General features: G+C 53.0%; 2 protein-coding genes across 5 annotated transcripts in view; both read left to right on the top strand.

The window, feature by feature from the left end:
* The window catches only part of PKDREJ (polycystin family receptor for egg jelly), an 8,426-nt gene extending 950 nt beyond the window's left edge, over positions 1–7,476 (top strand). The window contains exon 2 of the mRNA XM_034643693.1: positions 119–7,476. Coding sequence (XP_034499584.1) covers positions 119–6,474 — 6,356 coding nt within the window. The 3' untranslated portion in view covers positions 6,475–7,476. The remainder of the gene's footprint in view (positions 1–118) is intronic.
* A 1,498-nt stretch (positions 7,477–8,974) lies between these two features.
* CDPF1 (cysteine rich DPF motif domain containing 1) lies at positions 8,975–16,290 on the top strand. Of its 4 annotated transcripts, none has more exons than XM_034643453.1 (4): positions 8,975–9,155; positions 10,001–10,120; positions 11,216–11,327; positions 13,553–16,290. In XM_034643453.1, the coding sequence occupies exons 2-4, from the start codon at positions 10,008–10,010 to the stop codon at positions 13,697–13,699; spliced, it is 372 nt and encodes a 123-aa protein (XP_034499344.1). In that variant the 5' UTR covers positions 8,975–9,155; positions 10,001–10,007; the 3' UTR covers positions 13,700–16,290. The 4 variants fall into 4 exon arrangements, with proteins under 4 accessions (XP_034499344.1, XP_034499343.1, XP_019658908.1 ...); XM_034643452.1 differs by having other exon boundaries at positions 8,978–9,155; positions 10,008–10,120; XM_019803349.2 differs by lacking the exon at positions 8,975–9,155 and adding an exon at positions 9,166–9,600 and having other exon boundaries at positions 10,008–10,120.
* The last annotated feature ends 2,107 nt before the right edge of the window (positions 16,291–18,397 follow it).

Raw genomic sequence — 18,397 nt, 5'->3', positions numbered from 1 at the left:
TGCTGCGCGCCCCGCCTGACCTCCGTGCCCGCGCTCGTGCACCTGCGGCTGTCTGCGCGCCACGGCCGCCTGGGCCTGCTGTGGCGCACCCCGCCGCACCGCGCGCTCGGGCGCCCAGAGTGGACCTTCTGGCTCTTGCCCGTCGGGACGGCCAACATGAGGCGCCCCCGCCGCGCCGCCTCCGACCTGCCTGCCCACGACGGTCTTGGCCCCTACATGGGCTTCGTGGCCCAAACCAAGTGTCCCACGGATGGGCCCACGCCTGTTGTTTTAGAAGCTGTCAACTCGGACGGTCCTCAAGCCATCGATTCTTCGGTGTCCTGCCAGGTATCCGCACAGCTGCCCTGTGAGGTCACCATGGTAAAGATCAATAGGAACAAAGATGGTGTTCCCCTGGTGGTGACCAGGAAGTTGGGGGATACCCTCAACGCAACCTTTCAATTCAACTGCGAAAAGGCCTCGTTAATTGTTCCGGAGTGGCATGCCTTTTCGGTGCCCTCCGTAAATGATGTGCCGGACTGGAATGCACCTTTGGATACACCACACATCCAATTGGGTAGAACTCCAGCATTTTTGCATATCGCCCCAAATTCTTTTTCTTGGGGGGTGTATGTGTTTAGATTCACGATCAGCCTCTTCAGGGAAAAACCAAAGACACTACTGGCGACAGGCTCAGATTTCATCTATGTCACCATCCTTAGAAGCGACCTAAAGGCAGTTGTTCCTGGGGGTCCCAACATAACAATTAATTTCACAGACAGGCTGGTTCTGGATGGAACGAACTCCTCGGATCCAGATTCAGAGAACCCTTCAGAGGGACTCCTTTTTTCCTGGTACTGCACCACAGACCCGAAAAACTACCAGGGAGATAAAATTACAGTGATGAGCAACAGCGTCTGTCTCCCAAAGCAGACTGATCTGAACTGGAAGGGGGCCTCTGGCCCCGTCCTGACACTTTCACCAGGAACACTTAAAGGTGGAGGTGTGTATTTTTTCAGAATGGTGATCCAGAAGGGTGGTCGAACAGCATATATTGATAAAAGGGTACACGTGCTCAAAGGACGCACCCCCAAAGCTAACATTTCGTGTATTGAAAATTGTGATGCTGTTCTGGTAATTTCATATGGATTTTCTTTGTTTCTAAGTTGCACAAATTGTTCTGCAAGCCAGGATGTCTACAAATGGTCGATTCTGTCATCTTCGGGTGATGAGATAACATTTGATTGGGTGAAACACACCACAACAGGGAGGAATGGTGCTTATTTGTCTATAAAAGCTTTTGCTTTTAAGGATTTTCCTGAAGCGGAGTTTTGGATTTCTGCACATCTAGCAGCTTGGAGTGGGGAGAACTTGGACTTGAGGCACCCCTTTATTATTAACTATGTCCCTGAAATCGGAGAGTGCACCATTAATCCAGCTAAAGGAGTTGCACTTTTTACCAGGTTTGTCATCCGGTGTAATCATTTTAAGGATAAGAACATCCCTCTTACATACAAAATGATAGTCTCCGACTTGTATGGTTTTGGTCAGATCAGTTCTGTAAAAGAGAACACGTTGGGGGCCATCCTGTATTTGGGGAACGAGTCCACATCGCCCCCTTCCTTTCTCCCTGTTGGGGTGTTGGCTAATCGTTATGCCATGAAGATATATGTTCAGGTATATGACTCTCTGGGAGCTTTTTCTCAGGTGACGTTGTACGCGACCGTACGTGCTCCAACGGACAGAGTCTCGGAGAAGGACGTGCTCGATCGCTTGTTCAATTTCACCGTGGGACCAAACTCATCACTGTCTACTATGCTTGCCAACCAGGAATTTTTACCTGCAGGCTATCTAATGTATATAGCAGCTTCTGTTTTGAATAACATGAAGCCTGAATTCACTTTGCAAGCTGACAAAGCCAGACTCCGGGAATACCTTGTCAACCAGACTTTCATTCTTCCCAATAGCACTCTGGTGGAAATTAGCCAGGTGGTCATGAGTGTTACTAAACTAACCCAGACGACCTCCGGATTCACTCGAATGGCTCAGAAACTCGCCACGGTGAGGGTTTGGCAAGCCAATCGAGCCCTCCAACAGTCTCGGCAGAAAGATTCAGACTTTCACTCTGAACAAATAGAAATCGTGAGCACTGGGATATTGACAAGTTTGTCTAATATCTTTAAACTGACCGTTAGCTATGAAGTCGTTGATGAGCCTTTCTACGTGTTGGAATTACTAGCAGACACAATATTGGAGGGTAAAGTACCGGGGAATGAGACCACTGCCATGACAGCCTCCAGCTTTAACGTGTACGTCAGGAAAGCTGAAAAGTGGGACGTTACTGATGTCTTCAGCAATGAGAAAAGCGGTCGAAGTTATTTTCGTCCAGTGCTCAATGTGAGCAGCATACCTAGTTTGCCTGCAAATGCCCCGATTTCTACCATGTTTTGTGAGTTTGCAGATGATCCCTTTCCTTGGATGAATGCTCAGGAAAGCTGTTCTGCCGATGTGGTTGGATTCAGAATGACAGGAACCACACCTAACGGAGATGCGATCGAGATCATGCCTGACATAGCAGAAGCGTACATCGCCAGAAGAAACTTGAGCTCTGCAACTTTTAATCTCACGGTGGGACCCGAGAACGGGCCTGAGGGAGGCGATGAGTCCTTGCAAAGCACGACAGGGCAGTTTAGGTTTGAGGTGGACAGCGGTGTAATGAAGGAGTTGCTGGTCCACATTGTGACCGAAGTGACCGTGGTGTTCACGGTGTTGGTGTATGCCGGCAGTGAAATTACCCCCAGTGCTCTGGTCGCCACCTTCCTTGTGCCCCATGACATCCCTCCCGTGGCCACTCAGAGTGTTCTGTTCGACTCAGCCTGTTCAGTGAAGGAGGCCCGTGTGGTTTGCCTTCCAGCGTCTCTGCTACAAGTCATAGCTCAGCGAAGTGGCTCGGCTGAGTGCACCTTGATCGTTGTTCTGCGAGCACCTCGTTTTGTCATGAGAGCCAGTGAAAAGCTAGTGAGAATCGCTCTTTTCAGCGTTCACTGCCTAGACATGTATGGGATCCAGAGCGACTGGAGGGAAGATACCTGTGTTCTTGGAGAGAAGACCACCTGGCGAAGACTGCACTGTATCTGCCAGAACACCAGGAGGGCCCGGCGGCAGCTGCACCTCATAAAACAAGCCAACACACACCTGCAAACCCACTTTTTGACGGCCAAGGTGATTGTGGTCCCCAATGCAGTAGATCTCCGGTTGGAGGTCATCAAGAACATCACCCACAACCCTGTGACCCTCTTCGCTGTACTTTTCATTATGCTCACATACATAATCCTAGCTTTCTGGGCCTTGTTGAGAGACGAAATGGATCAGTATCTTCGGCAACATGTGATAATTCTACTTGATAATGATCCTTATGATAAGGTATGTTACCTCATCACTATTTTTACAGGAGTCCGTTGTGGTGCTGGGACGAAGGCCGATGTCTTCATCCAACTTAAAGGGACAGGTGGTGAGAGCGACGTGCATTGTCTGAGCCATCCACATTTTACAACCCTCTACCGGGGAGGCATCAACACTTTCCTCCTAACGACGAAAAGTGACCTGGGGGACATCCATTCCATTCGTGTGTGGCACAACAATGAGGGCAAAGCCCCCAGGTGGTATTTAAGCAGAATCAAAGTGGAAAATCTGTTCAGCAGACACATCTGGCTGTTCTTATGCCGGAAATGGCTTTCTGTTGACACCTCTTTGGACAGAACATTTCATGTTACCGACCCAGGCCAGCCTATCAACAGAAAGGACTATTTCCTGATAGATTCGACTTACAAGCTGGGGAAAGATCACATGTGGTTCTCTATTTTCTCTGGCATCAGTGCTAGGCCATTCAGTAGGCTGCAGAGACTGTCCTGCTGTTTGGCGATGCTGATGGCCTCCCTTCTGTGTAATATTATGTTCTTTAATCTTGACAGACCAGAAGAAACGGAGTCAGAAGAGGGGAGGTTCATCAGGTCAATGATGATAGGACTGGAAAGTGTCTTAATTACGATCCCTGTGCACCTGCTGATCGCTTTTCTGTTCACCTACTCCCAGAGTGAGCCTCGAGTGAGTCTAGAAGATGTATCTCCCCGGAAGCGTTCCTTGGTGTCAGATAGTGGACACTGGGAGGAATTTCTGAAAAAATGGCACTCTCATGAAACTCTGCCTGCACCCACCAAGGAGGCTTCGAAGCTTCCACCTGGGAAAAGCCCTCGACTTCACAAGGCTTCTGCCAAGGCCCCCTCCATGGCGCAGCATATGCATAAGAAAGGAGAAAGCAAGGTGTCTCACACCCAGGAGAAAAATATAAATGTCAGTAACGCAAACACAGGTAACAATCAAGATGTTGCTTCTGGAGAGCCACCTACCCCAGTGGGTCCTGTAGGACTCAAGGAGAAGGGCAGGATCGTTCTGCCTTCGTTTTGTGTTTATATAGCGTGGTTCTTGGTTTTTGTCACATCCAGTATTTCCTCGTTCCTTATTGTATTTTACGGGCTGACCTATGGCTATGAAAAGTCCATGGAATGGCTCTTTGCATCGTTTTGTTCATTCTGTCTGTCCATTTTTCTGGTGCAGCCATCTAAAATTATACTCTTGTCTGGCCTTCGAACAAGTAGGCCCAAATACTGTAAAAACCTTTCATGGGCAGGCAGGCACTGCTATATTGAGATCAAGTTGCGAAGCACGTTGAGCCCCGAAGAAATGGAAAAGCGACACGAGCAGATCATGCAGCTCCGACGATCCAGGATGTACCAGCCCCTCACCGAAGATGAAATCCGAATATTCAAAAGAAAGGGGAGAATCAAGAGAAGGGCTTTCCTGTTCCTGAGTTACATTCTGACTCACTTCATCTTTCTCGCCCTCCTGTGGAGCCTCGTCGCCCTCCTGCTACACAGAGACAGCTTTCACTATAATCAGTTTATTCGCGATCAGTTCTCTGTGGATCTCGGCTTGGTGACCAAGCTGGCGGACATCTACAGGTGGCTGGACAGTGTGCTTGTGCCTCTGCTCCACAACGACCCGAATCCAACATTCCTTCCCGACAGCTCCTCTAAGATCCTGGGTCTTCCACTGCTGAGGCAGGTGAGGGCCAAACCTGGCGATAAGCTCTGCCTGCCTGCCAACAGCTTTGCCCAAACCAGCATGGAAGGAGAAATCCGTTGTCATCCCAACTATGGCACTGACCCGGAAGACACGAGAAACTACTCTAGCCTTTGGAACAAAGTTGCTAAGCGGGCTGAAGACACGAATACCAACGGGTTTACTTACAGGCCTCCAGAGAAGAGATGGGGGTATTTCTCCCACGGACTCTTACACACCTACGGGTCGGGAGGCTACGCATTCTACTTTTTCCCAGAACAGCAGCAGTTTAATTCCACCGTGAGGCTCAGGGAACTCCAAAGCAGCGCCTGGCTTGACGAGAAGACGTGGGCCGTGATTCTGGAGCTCACCACCTTCAATCCAGACGTCAGTCTGTTCTGCAGCGTGTCTGTGATTTTCGAGGCGTCTCAGTTAGGAGTTGTGAACGCGAGCGTATCCGCGCACTCCTTCTCGGTTGTCGATTTCAACAGGGAAACTTCGGCAGACATCTACTTGTATGTGGCCATCCTCATTTTTTTTTTAGCCTACGTGGTCGACGAGGGCTATGTCATCATGCAAGAGAGGGCCTCCTACGTGAGAAGCGTGTATAATCTGCTCAACCTTGCTCTCAAATGCATATTTACTGCGCTGATCGTGCTCTTCTTCAGGAAGCACTTCTTGGCCACGGGCATAATTCGGTTTTACTTGTCCAACCCTGCGGATTTCATCCCCTTTCATGCGGTTTCTCAAGTAGATCACGTCATGAGGATCGTGTTGGGTTCCCTGTTATTTCTGACCATTTTGAAGACCCTCAGGTATTCCCGATTCTTTTATGACGTGCGGCTGGCTCAGAGGGCCATTCAGGCGGCCCTTCCCGGCATCTGTCACATGGCGCTGCTGGTGTCCGTGTACTTCTTTGTCTACATGGCCTTCGGCTACCTGGTGTTCGGGCAACACGAGTGGAACTACAGTAACCTGATTCATGCTACGCAGACGATATTCTCCTACTGCGTTTCAGCATTTCAGAACACCGAGTTCTCCCACAACAGGCTTCTGGGGGTCCTATTCCTCTCATCGTTCATGCTGGTGATGATCTGTATTTTGATCAACTTATTTCAGGCAGTGATTTTGTCCGCCTATGAGGAAATGAAGCAGCCCGTGTATGAGGAGCCATCAGACGAAGCGGAAGCAATGACCTATCTGTGTCGCAAGCTAAGAGCTATGTTTAGGTTTCTGACCCTCCAACCCAGGGATAAAGATGAACCAGAGTTCTTTGTCAACATGCTGTATGGGCAGCCAGAGAAGAACAGCCGCCGGTATCTAGGGCTGAAGACCAGAAACATCAATGGGAAGAAAATGGTTTATCTTGTTGTGTGATCAGTGATAGGGTCAAGAACCACAGGCAAAATTCCCCCGAAATGCTCATTCTGTGGGTGTAAGGGATGTTCACTGGCTCAGTGGTGCTCTCTACCCATGTCACACAAAATGCACACCCCTGCATTAGGAAGTAACTCCACCTTTGGCCTCTACCCTTGAGTGTTGGGGTGTAGGACAGGTCTGCGGCATCAGGGCTGATTTCCCTCTAGAGGGGACCTCAGTGTCTTTGGAGCCCATAACAGTTTAGAGTATTAGAGACGCAGGGTTGGGGGAGAGAGAGCTAAAGGGTCCCCACTCTACCTCTCCCGGGCCAAGCATCTGCTACTGCGACTGTGTTCCTGGGTCTGGGAGCCAAGAGCTTGTGAATCCCTTAGTCCTCCTGGGACTGCCCTTTGCAGAGCAGGGCTGGAGCTCCCATCTGAGCCCCCAGCCCCCTCCACGCTCACACCCCGCAATCCAGCTGGGCCAGGGCTGAGGGACCTTGTGGGAAATTTGGGATCTTTCCTCCTGCTTTTGAATTCAGGGATGGGACCTGAGTGGCAGAAGTCTGAACTTCGTGTCTACTCCTTAGGACTATTGCCACCTAAAGATGTGAAATCTAATAACATTTTTTAGCCATTAGACATGAATTTTGTTCAACAACAGAAAGGCATGTGTATGTGTGTGGGGGGCAGTGGGTTCACACTGAAAGGTAGTAAATGTTCTATATATTGACTATAATAATATATCCATCCACGACATGGGCTTTGGTTTACTTATAGCATGGTGGGTTATTTTGGAATAATAAAGAAAACGTGGTTTATTGTTTAAGAGAAATATGGGCTCATAACTCTTATAGTTCTGCTCAGAAGCATGTTCATTTATGTAGATGCCTCTTTAAGCTTTACCAGATTAAATGTGAGATTTCTCCTGTGAGACTTGCCGTGATTTCTGTGTGAGGGGCGTATATACAGATGGCTCCTGCCGTCCCCATGGAGAACAAGTGAAGGGGGACAACCCAATGAGGTGGGTGACGACTTTTTCCTGAGCCCTTGTTATTCACTCAATGCCCCTGTGCTGGAATGGCTCACAGGCCCACAGAGGCATGTTCCATGCCTTCGACACAACAGTATCTATAGGTCAGATTTGGATTTTTTTTTTTACGATTTTATTTATTTGAGTGATAGAGAGAGGGAGAGAGAGAGAGAAAGAGAAAGGAGCGGCAGAGGGAGAATCAGACTCCCCACTGAGCAGGGAGCCAGAAGCGGGACTCAATCCCAGGATCTTGGGATCATGACCTGAGTGGAAGGCAGACGCTTCACCAATGGAGCCACCCACCCGTCCACATCTTTTTATCTGTAAATATGTAGTTTCTTTGGCAAACCATTCTTTAAAAAATATTTTGAGATATTGTTTATCCTTTCGGATTTTTTTTTATGTTAAAAACCATGGACTGCTCAAACTCAATATTAACTTTATTTTCTGCCAAAGACCATGATTTCCTTCTTGAATATTTCCCTTAGCTCTCCCAGCCCATCTCCTAATTGATCTAGCTTAACAGCTTTAACAGTATTCATGAAACAAGGTCACGTATCTGAGTGGTTATAGGTCATATATGAAATGCTCCATCCAGATGGTCCATCTTTGGGCAGACGCAGGAAAAGTCAAGAGTATATAATGTTGGCATTGATCCAAGGAATGCTATTGCTGGAAGCACGGAGAGGTCTTATCTGCTAGTAAGAAAATCAGAGTGCTTGCTAAGCTCCCCGGAGTCCATGTCCAGGAGTTGTTTTTCCCAGGATTACCAAAATGCCTTGTATATCCCTTATATCTCAGTTCCCCAAAGGAAAAAGGTCCAGCCCCCAAGCCTGCTGGCTTCAGGGGAGCACAGTGTTCGGAACACGTAGGTGCAGAGGGGCCAGGAGAGGGGCGTGGTGGGGAGGCAGGAGCGAAGAGCCGGTCTGAAACCGGTAGCATGGGCCCCCTGCAGGCCAGAGGGCCCTACGGAAGCTGGAGCTGGGCAGGCTCGGGAGGGACAGGATGGTGGGGCGCAGATCCCGAAGGGCGTCGCATCCAGGCTGCGAGCAGCACGGCGACATGTCCAGTGTGCTCAGCGCTTTATGAAGGGGGAAGGACAGGGCTCCTTTTGAACCTATTCTGTCAGCTGCCTAGGACGGACACAGCCACTCCCATCTGTGGCGTGGGCCCAGGGCTAGGGGATGGGTGTCCTCGGGGGAGGCGGGGGGAGGACCACGGCGCTCGAACCCAGGCGCTTGGTGAGCACGACGATGCGTGGCGTCTCTTCGGGCCGCCTGGACTCTGCAAAGCCCGGTGAATAATCCAGAAGGCAAAGGAGAGTCTCGAAGAAGGAACTCCAGCAGGCCAGTGGGATTGCTGTGGCAGGAGAAAAGCCAGATCTTCCCCTTCCGCCGCCGCGTCCCAGAGCCGGAAGTTCACCCTATAGACCTATCCCGGGCTTCGGGGGCGGGGCAAAGGGCCCCGCGCACGCGCTTTGGGTTGGTGCAATCGGGAGGCGGGGCCGCGCACGCGCCTGTGCCCGAGGGCCGTGCGGTCCGAGTGGCGCTCCCTGGTGGCGTGGCGCGGCCTGGTGGCGTGGCGGCCCGCGGCTCGGCGACGGAGGCCTGAGTGGACTAGAGCGCCGAGGTCCGGGGGCGGGGCCACGTGCGCGCCCCTCCGGGGAAGTGAGTCAGTCAGGTGGAGGTGCTGGGGTAAAACAGAGGAGGGGGAAGGCCGTTGGGGACGTCCATTGGCAGTCCCCCGTTAGTAACACAAGGGGAGGGAGAAGGTAACGCGGTCGGGACCGGAGGGACAGCGTGCGAGTCGCGCGCGCTCGCGGCCGGAACCTCCGCAGGACCCTCCGCAGGACCCTCCGCAGGACAGAGGATAGGGCCCCAGACATATTTGAAGGGGTGATGGTCAAGAATTGTTCCAAAACTAGTGAAAGGCGCCAGACCACAGGTCAAAGAGTTTTCTTAAGGAAGCAGAGGCAGGTGCCATAGAAAAAAGAAAACCCGTGGGTAGGTAGGGAGGTAAGGTAGGTAGGTAGGGTAAGGTAGATAAAGATACTCAAACTCCTGAAAGCGCCCAAATAAGAGAAAATCTTCGAGGTAGCCAGAGGGACGTTCGGTAGGTGGAGACGTGGGGGAAAGGCTTCTGGTGGAAGGAGCAGCGGGAGCAAAAGCGAGGAGGTGGCAAGTCAGGCAGTGCTGCAGGACAGTGCGGGAGATGTCTAGCCTGTCCCCGTGTCCGAGGGGGCAGTCTTGGACAGGGCTACCGGCCGACTTAGAGGGCTCGGTGGCCCGGAAGGGAGTGTATGCTGGAGTGTGGCTGGGAGCCTCTTCGGTTTGAGGCATCAGCCAGCCTTGACTTGTCTCAACTTGTGTTCAAGTTTGTCCTGCTTATTCTGAACTTGGGGTTCCTTGTCTGTCAGGAGTGCCCTAGGTCTTGTGGGTCAGGAGCATGCAGTGGGAGGCTTTGAGATGTGCGTGGTTCTTGGTTCTGAAGGTGACGTGCCCCCTCTCTTGAGCTTACAGATGGAGAGTGAGGCCGAGCGCAGTCCTCTGGGTGTGTTTACGTGCCAGCTCTGTGCCCTGACAGCTCCATACAGCTATGTGGGGCAGAAGCCCCCTGATACCCACTCGGTCATGTGAGTACACCACGCTCCTGGGGCTGCTGGCCCAGGAAGCCGCTGGCTGGAGCTGCTTGGCCAGTGCCATGCCTGAGTCTGACACATGGCTTGGGTGTCGCGTTTTAGGCCCATCTCTGCCAGGGCTCTGGACGCTGCAAGAGTGACCTGCGGAGGCCCAAGGCAAGGCTCAAGGGCCTTCTGGCCCCTCCAGAACCTCCAGGCCCCTTCCTCCCCACTCAGCCCGGAGATAAACACCTGTACGAGCTGTGGGGTAGAAGCATTGTGGCTCCAGCTGCAGTAGCTCAACACCTGGGCATAAAAGGCACCACGGCAGCCCGTTCGTTTGGAGCCGCCCCTGGTTGTCATTCCTCCTGGTTCCAGTGGACGTACTTTCTCAGTGGGAAGTGCTGCCCTCTTGCAGTGAGGGAAGTGCGTCCTAAGGACCAGCTTCTCATGAATCTGCCCAGAACCGACCTTGAGTAGAGCCGGTGTGTCCTGGGGCTTTAACTGGTGCTTCATCGAACGTCATATCATGGGGAATCTGACCAGTACGTTACTCACATGGGACAGGCGACAGGGGCCAAGGCTTTCTCGTGGGTGGGTTCCTCTGCTGACCAGGAACCTGGGGTGACATCATGGGCCCCTGTTGGTCTCCTTTGGTGTGTGGGGTGAGGCCAGTGCCTTACACAGGGTGTAAGGCGCCCTGGTTCTCCCTGCGTGGTGATAGCAGGCGGCTTGGGAGTGGGTGTCACCATGCTAGGAGTGTAGGGAAGGGTGTGGAGAGCTCAGAGGAGCCTTGTACTCCCTGCCCTCATCCCAGCGGGGCAGGTGGGGTCTCGGGCCCTGCATTGCAGCAGCCCGTCTTTCAGTTGGCGAGGAGTGGTTCTCCCTATCGTGGCTGTTAGAGCCGAGAGCAGCTCCGATTTCAGTTCCAGCCTGCTCCCCGATTGCTTGCCTTTCCGTTACTACTCGGTGGCACAGGGGGACCGGCCCCTCCTCCCATGAAGCCACCCAGGTGTGCGGGCCCTGGGGAGGTCCATTCCATGCCGCTGCCTCTGCCGTCAGCAGAGGTCCAGGCCGTTCTGACCTCTGGCATCGCTTACTGTCCTGCAGCCTCCTGGAGGAGAGTTATGTCATGAAGGACCCATTCACCTCAGACAAGGACAGATTCCTGGTCCTCGGGTCAAAGTGCAGTTTATGCAGCCGGCTGGTGTGCGTGGGCCCGGTGGGTAAGCTGCGTGGATTGGGGCTGCCTTCCCTCCCTCCCTCCCTCCTTGTGGCTGGGACCCCACACATGATCGTGGGAAAGGTGGCGTGTGAGCCTTTCCCAAGGACGGCATGAGCGTCAGTCAGCCTCTCCTTGTGGCGATGATCCCAGGAGCCCTCTCAGTGATGTGGTGGGGGGCCCAGGGGTTCTTGGAGGCCAGCTGGTCCACCTCATTATGCATGGGTCCTGCAGCCAACGGAGGTGAACAGACAGGCAGAGGGGCGAGCTGGGGACAGTCAGAGGGTCTCAGTGTTGGCTGCGGAGTGAGTGCTGACAGTTCTCCCCACTCCCAGCCATGCAAATGGCCACTGTGCTTCTCCCCATTGAATGGTGACCTTCTTCCTACTTGTTTTTGGAGGGACCTTCCAGAGAAGGGACTGTGCTTTCTTGAGCATTCGTTGTGGGTCAGTCCCTGTGTTTGGGGCCTGTTTTCCCAGTGCAGATTCCTTCAGTCCTCCCCCAAACCTAGCTGTGCAAAGCAGTATTAGGTGAGGACACGGAGTTTCAGGGAGGCTGAGTGGGCCCAGGCCCCCCGGCGTAGTGAGCCTGCTGTTGGACAGCCCAGGGGTGGGAGGAGGTGGAGCGGCGGCTGAACGGTGTGGCCCCTGCAACCCGAGCAGATCCAGCCAGACAGCAGTCCCGGGGCGTTCTGCTAGGGGGCGGAGTGTGGACAAGGCGCTGCGTCAGAGACCAGGTTTAAACATCAGCCTCTGTACCTGAAGGGTCAGGGTGATGAGATTTGACGGGGTGGGACGAAGCCTTAGCAAGGCAGAGACGTGCGTGTTCAAGGACATGGGGTGGCTGGTGAGGACTCAGCGGGAGAGAAGCAGCTGGGAAATGAAGACTGGAAAGGTGGGTTGGGGTGGAGCGGGGTGGGGGAGAAGCCTTGAATGCCACACTTACACATTTGGGCTGCACTTGGTGAGCAGAGGAGAGGGTGCCCCATGTAGCATGTGAGGTCTCCAGTGTTCTTGGACGAGGTGCTTGGTTGGTGGCGAGTCTCCTCTCTTACATGGGAACAGATCTCTTCTGAGAACCACAGGAAGGACAGCCTTGTCTTAACTGAGGCACGCTCTGAGCTGCTGGAACAGAGAGACCCCCAAAATACAGTGGCCTGATGATGACAACCAGTCCTCACTGACTTTTCATGCGTGTAACAGTCCAGAGCAGGTGGCGCCGCTGCCGTTCTCAAAACACAGCATCCGCTGGGTCCGCAGTGGCTGCTGCAGCTCCCACCATCATACCTATGCTCCCGCCTGCCGGAAGAGACAGGGAGCACATGCCCATTCCTTCTAAGGGCACGATCAGGAGGTGGCACAGAGCTGCTAATGACGCAGACCCAGTCCTGTGGCCACACCCAGTTGCAGAAGGGGCTGGGAAGGTAGTCTTTGGGTGAGGCCCTGGGCAGTGAGTGTCAGGAGTTGAGTGGCAGAGTATGGGCGCAGGGGAGAATGTCCACGGTTGGACAGAACTGACCTTGCGCCCAGACCAGCTACCCACTAGTGGCTTTTTTGGTCTGTGGGGCTGTGCCCAGCACTGGTGGTCACCAAGCTCCTATCGCACTGCTGTGATAACCTGGAGAGGGAAGGATCCAGGATCTCTGACAGTTTAGGTGTGTCCCCGGCTCCAGCTTCTCATTGTTTCCACGTCCCCTGTGACGGCACGTCAGTCCCCAGAGTCTCTCCTCGCCATCCAGGCTCTCCCACTTGGGTTGACTCAGGCCTGCATTGCCTTGCTCTTTCCGACACCTTCGCCAGTCTCACTGGGTGATTCCCACACGCTCAGAACCGTCCCCCCCATACTCCACTGCCTGCAGGGGCTGATGGGGGTCTCTCGCCTCCCTGCTCTCTCCACCCTGGCAGCCCTCCATTGTCACTTTTTGTATTAGGTGATGATCACATTCTTGGAGGTGGCTGGCCAGCCCCCAGGCCCTGCTCTCCCTCGAGCTGTTCTGGCCCTGGCCACCCCCTCCCGACATGCCTCCACCGCACCCCCAGCTGCCCCTGCCCAGTCCCCCCTTCCCCCCGCGCCCCCTGCCCTGTATGGGGTGAAGGACTGGCCTCTGGGAGAAGCCGCACCCCCGCTCCATGGTACTTAGCCCCCGTCCTTCCCCTGGCCTCTGGGAGAAGCCGCACCCCCGCTCCGTGGTGCTTATCCCCCGTCCCTTCCCTGGCCTCTTCCAGGAATGCAGTCTGTTCTACTCCAAGAGGTTTTGCCTCCCCTGTGTCCAGGAGAACATGGATGCCTTCCCTCAGGAAATCCGGCAAGACTTGGAGAAAAGGAAAGCTCCATCGAAGAGGCCGGCCAGCCGGCCTGGCTCTCGGACATGAACGCGGCTGGGTGCCAGGTTGGCAGCAGCACCTCGCGCAGAGCTCCCGGGCCAGCAGGGCCCCTGCAGCCTGGGTCTGGGATGGTGCAGAGCTGGGAGCTGTCGTGCCCAGCCTTGTTCCGGGCCAGAAGCAGCATGTGCAGCCGGAGCAGGCCCGGGCCCAGCCTGCAGCAGGAAGGTGACCGGGAGACCGGCAGAAGGCGCTCAAAAGGCAGACCTCGGACCAGACATCCCGCAGAACTGACCCCATCCAGAGCCCCCTGGATGCTGAGACTGTAGGGCAGGAACTGAGGAACGGCTCAGAACTGGCACAAAGGGAAGGAAGCCAAGGCTGGGCCTGTTGACCCTTTTGCTCTCCGCCCGGACCTGGGGCTCTAGGCCTTCCCACAGGGCCATTCCCTGGCTCCTGCTTCACATGGCCGGACCTGGAGGGCCCTTTGCGCGATTCATCAGATCCAGGAGTTGCCTCCAGGTGACACGCTGTTCTCCCTGGCCCTGACGACACAGGAGTGAAGGGACGAAGCCGTCTGGCCTGGTCCCGTGTGGGGAGGCCCTCTGGTCACGCTGGGGGGTCGTGCTGTCTGTGCTCATGCAGAGGCAGGACGGCTGGGGTGGGGACTCCTGCCTCCCCCATCCTAGGAATCGAGCGTTCACACGGTGAAGACGTCACTCAGCGGGACGTTTCCCAGGGAGGTGATCTGTGGGAAGGTGCCTGAGGCGTGTCGGGAGCTGCAGACGCGACCGGGGGGGTCTGGGGGCGGTGGAATTTTACGTCACATCCTCGTGGTGCTTGGAAAATGTTTTAAATCTTGACCATGTGTTAGATCCATAATTAAAAACCCAAAGAATCAGTTAATGTTTTGAAAAGTAATCCTTCCCCGGACACATTTGCGAGGCAGACGTTCTCCTTGGCACTCTGGATCTGGCGCGGGTCGGGGGCTGGGGAGTTGCCACGTGCAGCCTCTTCTGTGCCGTCTCTCCCGCGGGCCCAATCCCATCCAAGGCAGAGCAGTGCCTTCCCCTGCCCTCCCTTCCCTCACGCAGGGGCTCACAACTTGAGGTGCTGGCTTGCCCCTCTCCACAGGGGACCCTGCACCAGCCCTGCAGTCTCCTGTAGGTGGCCCCGGGGCACTCCTCCCCCATGGGCACCCCTCCCACATGGCCCCCACCTTTGCCGTGGGGGACACACCGGACAGCATGTTTGCCTCTGTCTGCTAGTTCTCAGAGGGCCGAGGCGGCTCTGTCTTGCCTGTTAACTACCCCAAGGCCAGCTGCCTGGGGTGGGGATGGGGGGGGCACCAGACATGCGTTTGAGGAGAGAATAAATAAGGAGCTTTTATTGGCTGATGTGCTCACTGGGTTATATTTTCAGATGCTTCCTCTGTGTCACATTACTTTAGATGAATGGCTGTCATCCTGGGGCCACACTGTCCTAGGTCCATTCTGTGCGCTGAAAAATGAAAGGACTAGAGGTGAAGACCCCTGGGGGAGCGGGGTGGGGGTGGCTCTGGGCTGAGGGCAGACGCTACAGCCGGGGATTTTCAAACTAAACGTTCATCTCACGGCATCACTCAGAACTCAGCAACTAATTTTAAAAAATAGTTTTATTTTTTAAAACCATTAAGGCAACACTGTACCCTGAAATCAACTCCTTACATTCATCAGTCTTACAGTAGGACATTCCAAACCTGCACATTCCCATAAATTCAGGATATAAATCAACATATGTGATCGGTTCAATCTCCCAGCAGGAAATAGGATAAGACTGAAAATTTTTAAAACTTAATCTTATAGTCATTTTCTAACTGCTTGGAACTGCTATCGGTTAACATGACTTGGAAGATTCCATTTGCCCTTCTTGCTAACCCCTGCTCCCTGAGGCCGCGGACGAGACCCAGAGAGAGGCCCCCAGAACCCTGCTCTAAAACGTCTGCTTTGGAACTGCTCCTGTTTAGCATGAAGACGAGGGATCTGTCAGCCCCCAAATACTTGGAGGGTATAAGGCACCAGAGTGGTAACGATAAACACACCAAGAAACGAAGCTCAGCGTTGCTTTGGAAATCTGCACCCATCTGACGTTCTGACCTGTGTCAGTCAGACGCGCTCAAGCGCCATGGCCCTGCGGACACCAAGAAGTTCTACCGAGATACTGGGAATGACCCATGGGAACCTCGAGGGGTCTGTGGTTTCCGTCGTATGCTTTGGGCTGGGCCATCTGGGGGCTGCCAGAGAACCAGCGGTGCAAATATCCTCTCCGAAGATTTCGGATTGCCCGAGTGCTTTGGTAATAACCCACAGGTAGTAATTCCCTGCAGAGCAGACGCGACCCACTACCCAGGAATAGTGCAGGTCCTCAGCAGGGCACAGCTGGGAGCACTAAGTGACCCTGGACCTGGGTCTCCTGCCTCCTTGCCGGGAGAGACGGTGAAGACGGACTCACTTGTGCTCCCCTGTGACTCATGATGAAGGGAACAGACTTATAGGGGAAATAAATTCTGCGTGGCTCAGGAGAGACAAAAAGCCGTGTGTGTGTGCACATGCGTGTGCAACTGTATGTCAGTCATATTCCAGCGTCCTTTGTGTTTCCAGTAGGTTCCAAGAGCCAGGCTACTAAGAGTATATGTCAACTAATACTGATTTCAAAAGAATCCAAATCTTTGTTACTAGGTGCATGATCATAAGTTAGTAAAATATTTATACTAAAATTTTCTTAAACTTGAATCACAGTATTTAAGATATAGCATTAACATAGTTCTTTTTACCATACAGTGTAGGAAAAATGACACTCAAACACGAATGCTGTGACCGTACTGGAAAGGGTACTGAGTGGTATTCATCTATTGTGAGGTACTTTTTTTTTTTTCCCTTAGGCCTGACAAAAGGAACAGACCGTCTGTGCTTTTTAAAAGAGAAGATAGTTTCCAAAAGTGAATGATTTTACTTTGGGAAGATTGGTCACTCACTTGTCTTCAGGGCCCGAAGCTTGACCTCCCTGCCCTGAAGAGGCCATGCTGAGGCCGGAGGCACTCTCGGGGCCAAGAGCCCTCACCTCGGGGCTCACGGTGGAGGGCAGGTCCCTGCGCTGGTCTGCACGATGCTGGGTTTGTTGAATTAACGAAGCTTAGATGTTGGGTGTGGGGAGAAGGGTAAGGGAGGAGGAGGCTAGTATATTCCCTTCTCTGGAGAAGCACTCGGGGACGTTCCTCACATTTGACTCAAACTAGAAAACATATTTTACATAAAAAACCTGATCCAGGTCTTACCCCTATCTCTGATGTTAAAAGAAAAAGAAAAAAAAAGGTTTCTTAGGGTTTTGTTGTTGTTTTGCAAATAATGCATTGAACAGCTAGGGGGCCCCTGGAGTCCTTGACGTTCTCCATTGCTTCAGTCAAGATGTCACACTGAACATGGGTGCAGTTCGGTCTGTTCTGCTTGGCAAGGAGTTCCCGAACGATGTGGCTATATGGATTTCTGTTGGGCCACATTATGTGGTCCCCCCCGCTTTCCTGAGGTGGGGTAGTACACAGTGACACTTGTCTTTGTCTCAGACTGAAATGTCGAGAAGCAAATGGTCCGCTGAGAGCCCCACGCTAGACCTGAGAAGGCGTCCCAGGCCTCGCGCTGCACGGGCAGCTCAGAGCGCACCCTGGCCTCCAGGCTCTCACTCGGTGTCCTGTTATATGGGCCACATCCGCAGCCTGTGTAAGCCTCAGCCCACTCCACAGAAGTATTAAGACACCCAGCTGCACTCCACAAAAACAGAATAATGGAAAGAATTCTGTAAGTGTTTAACACATGAAGATTCATTGTCTTTTTTTTTTTTTTTTTTGCTCATTAAACTTTCAGTATTACCTCTAATTTGCATTGTGGTTTCCAGAGAAATTTAATGGATGTCCTCTATCCCGAGTCAGATGAAAGTTCACTGCCTTTGTTCTACCCTGGTGCATGTCACAGGCTGGGGGTCAATGACCATTTTCCTGAATTCTATTAAAATGGCACCTAAATATATTTAATCTATATATATAATATATAGATTATATATATATATATATATATATATATATATATCCCAGCAAAAGATGTAGACCTCAACCTTTGGAGCCTGGCAAGAATCCTTAATCCCAGGGGAACCCTATAAAGCAGCTTGGACCAAGAGTTAGGAGAAGCCGGCCCACTTTGAAAAGGAGAAGAACAAGTAGAGAGAGCCTGGCTTTGGAGCCGCCCGATGTCTGGCTGTGCCCATGCTGTAAAGACTGGGTATGTGGGAAAAAACTTCCACGGACACTCATTAATAATCAGTAAGGCCTCAGCGGGTGGCACGATCATGGTGACTTCCACAGACAGTGGATGTCCTCCCCATCCTGAATGGACAACACTGCTGTGGACTTAAAGGCTTTAAGCAAGTGACCCCTCCAGGAACACCTGCAGGGGAGGGTGGTCAAAACAGTGCGCCCTCTTTAAATGGGCATTTGTAAGACATTCCAGAGACAGGTGTGGCCACCGGGTCGAGACCCAAAGAAAAACCACCCTCCATCGTGTATGCAGTGGCTAGGTATCAAACGTGCTTGGTGCTGCCGTGGTTTGAAGGGGGGAGCACGAGGCAGGGAGTGCCCCGAGGCAGCAAGGAGGCCCCGGGTGCACCTTGGAAAGTCACGGCCTGGAGGCATCTGCTTCCAGCCTCATCTGGCAGGGTCTCTCC

This window comes from Ailuropoda melanoleuca, chromosome 15, assembly GCF_002007445.2.
Source record: "Ailuropoda melanoleuca isolate Jingjing chromosome 15, ASM200744v2, whole genome shotgun sequence".
NCBI classification, from domain to species: domain Eukaryota; kingdom Metazoa; phylum Chordata; class Mammalia; order Carnivora; family Ursidae; genus Ailuropoda; species Ailuropoda melanoleuca.
The sequence above is the reverse complement of the archived record's forward strand: the minus strand, read 5'-3'. Positions and strand labels throughout refer to the sequence as shown.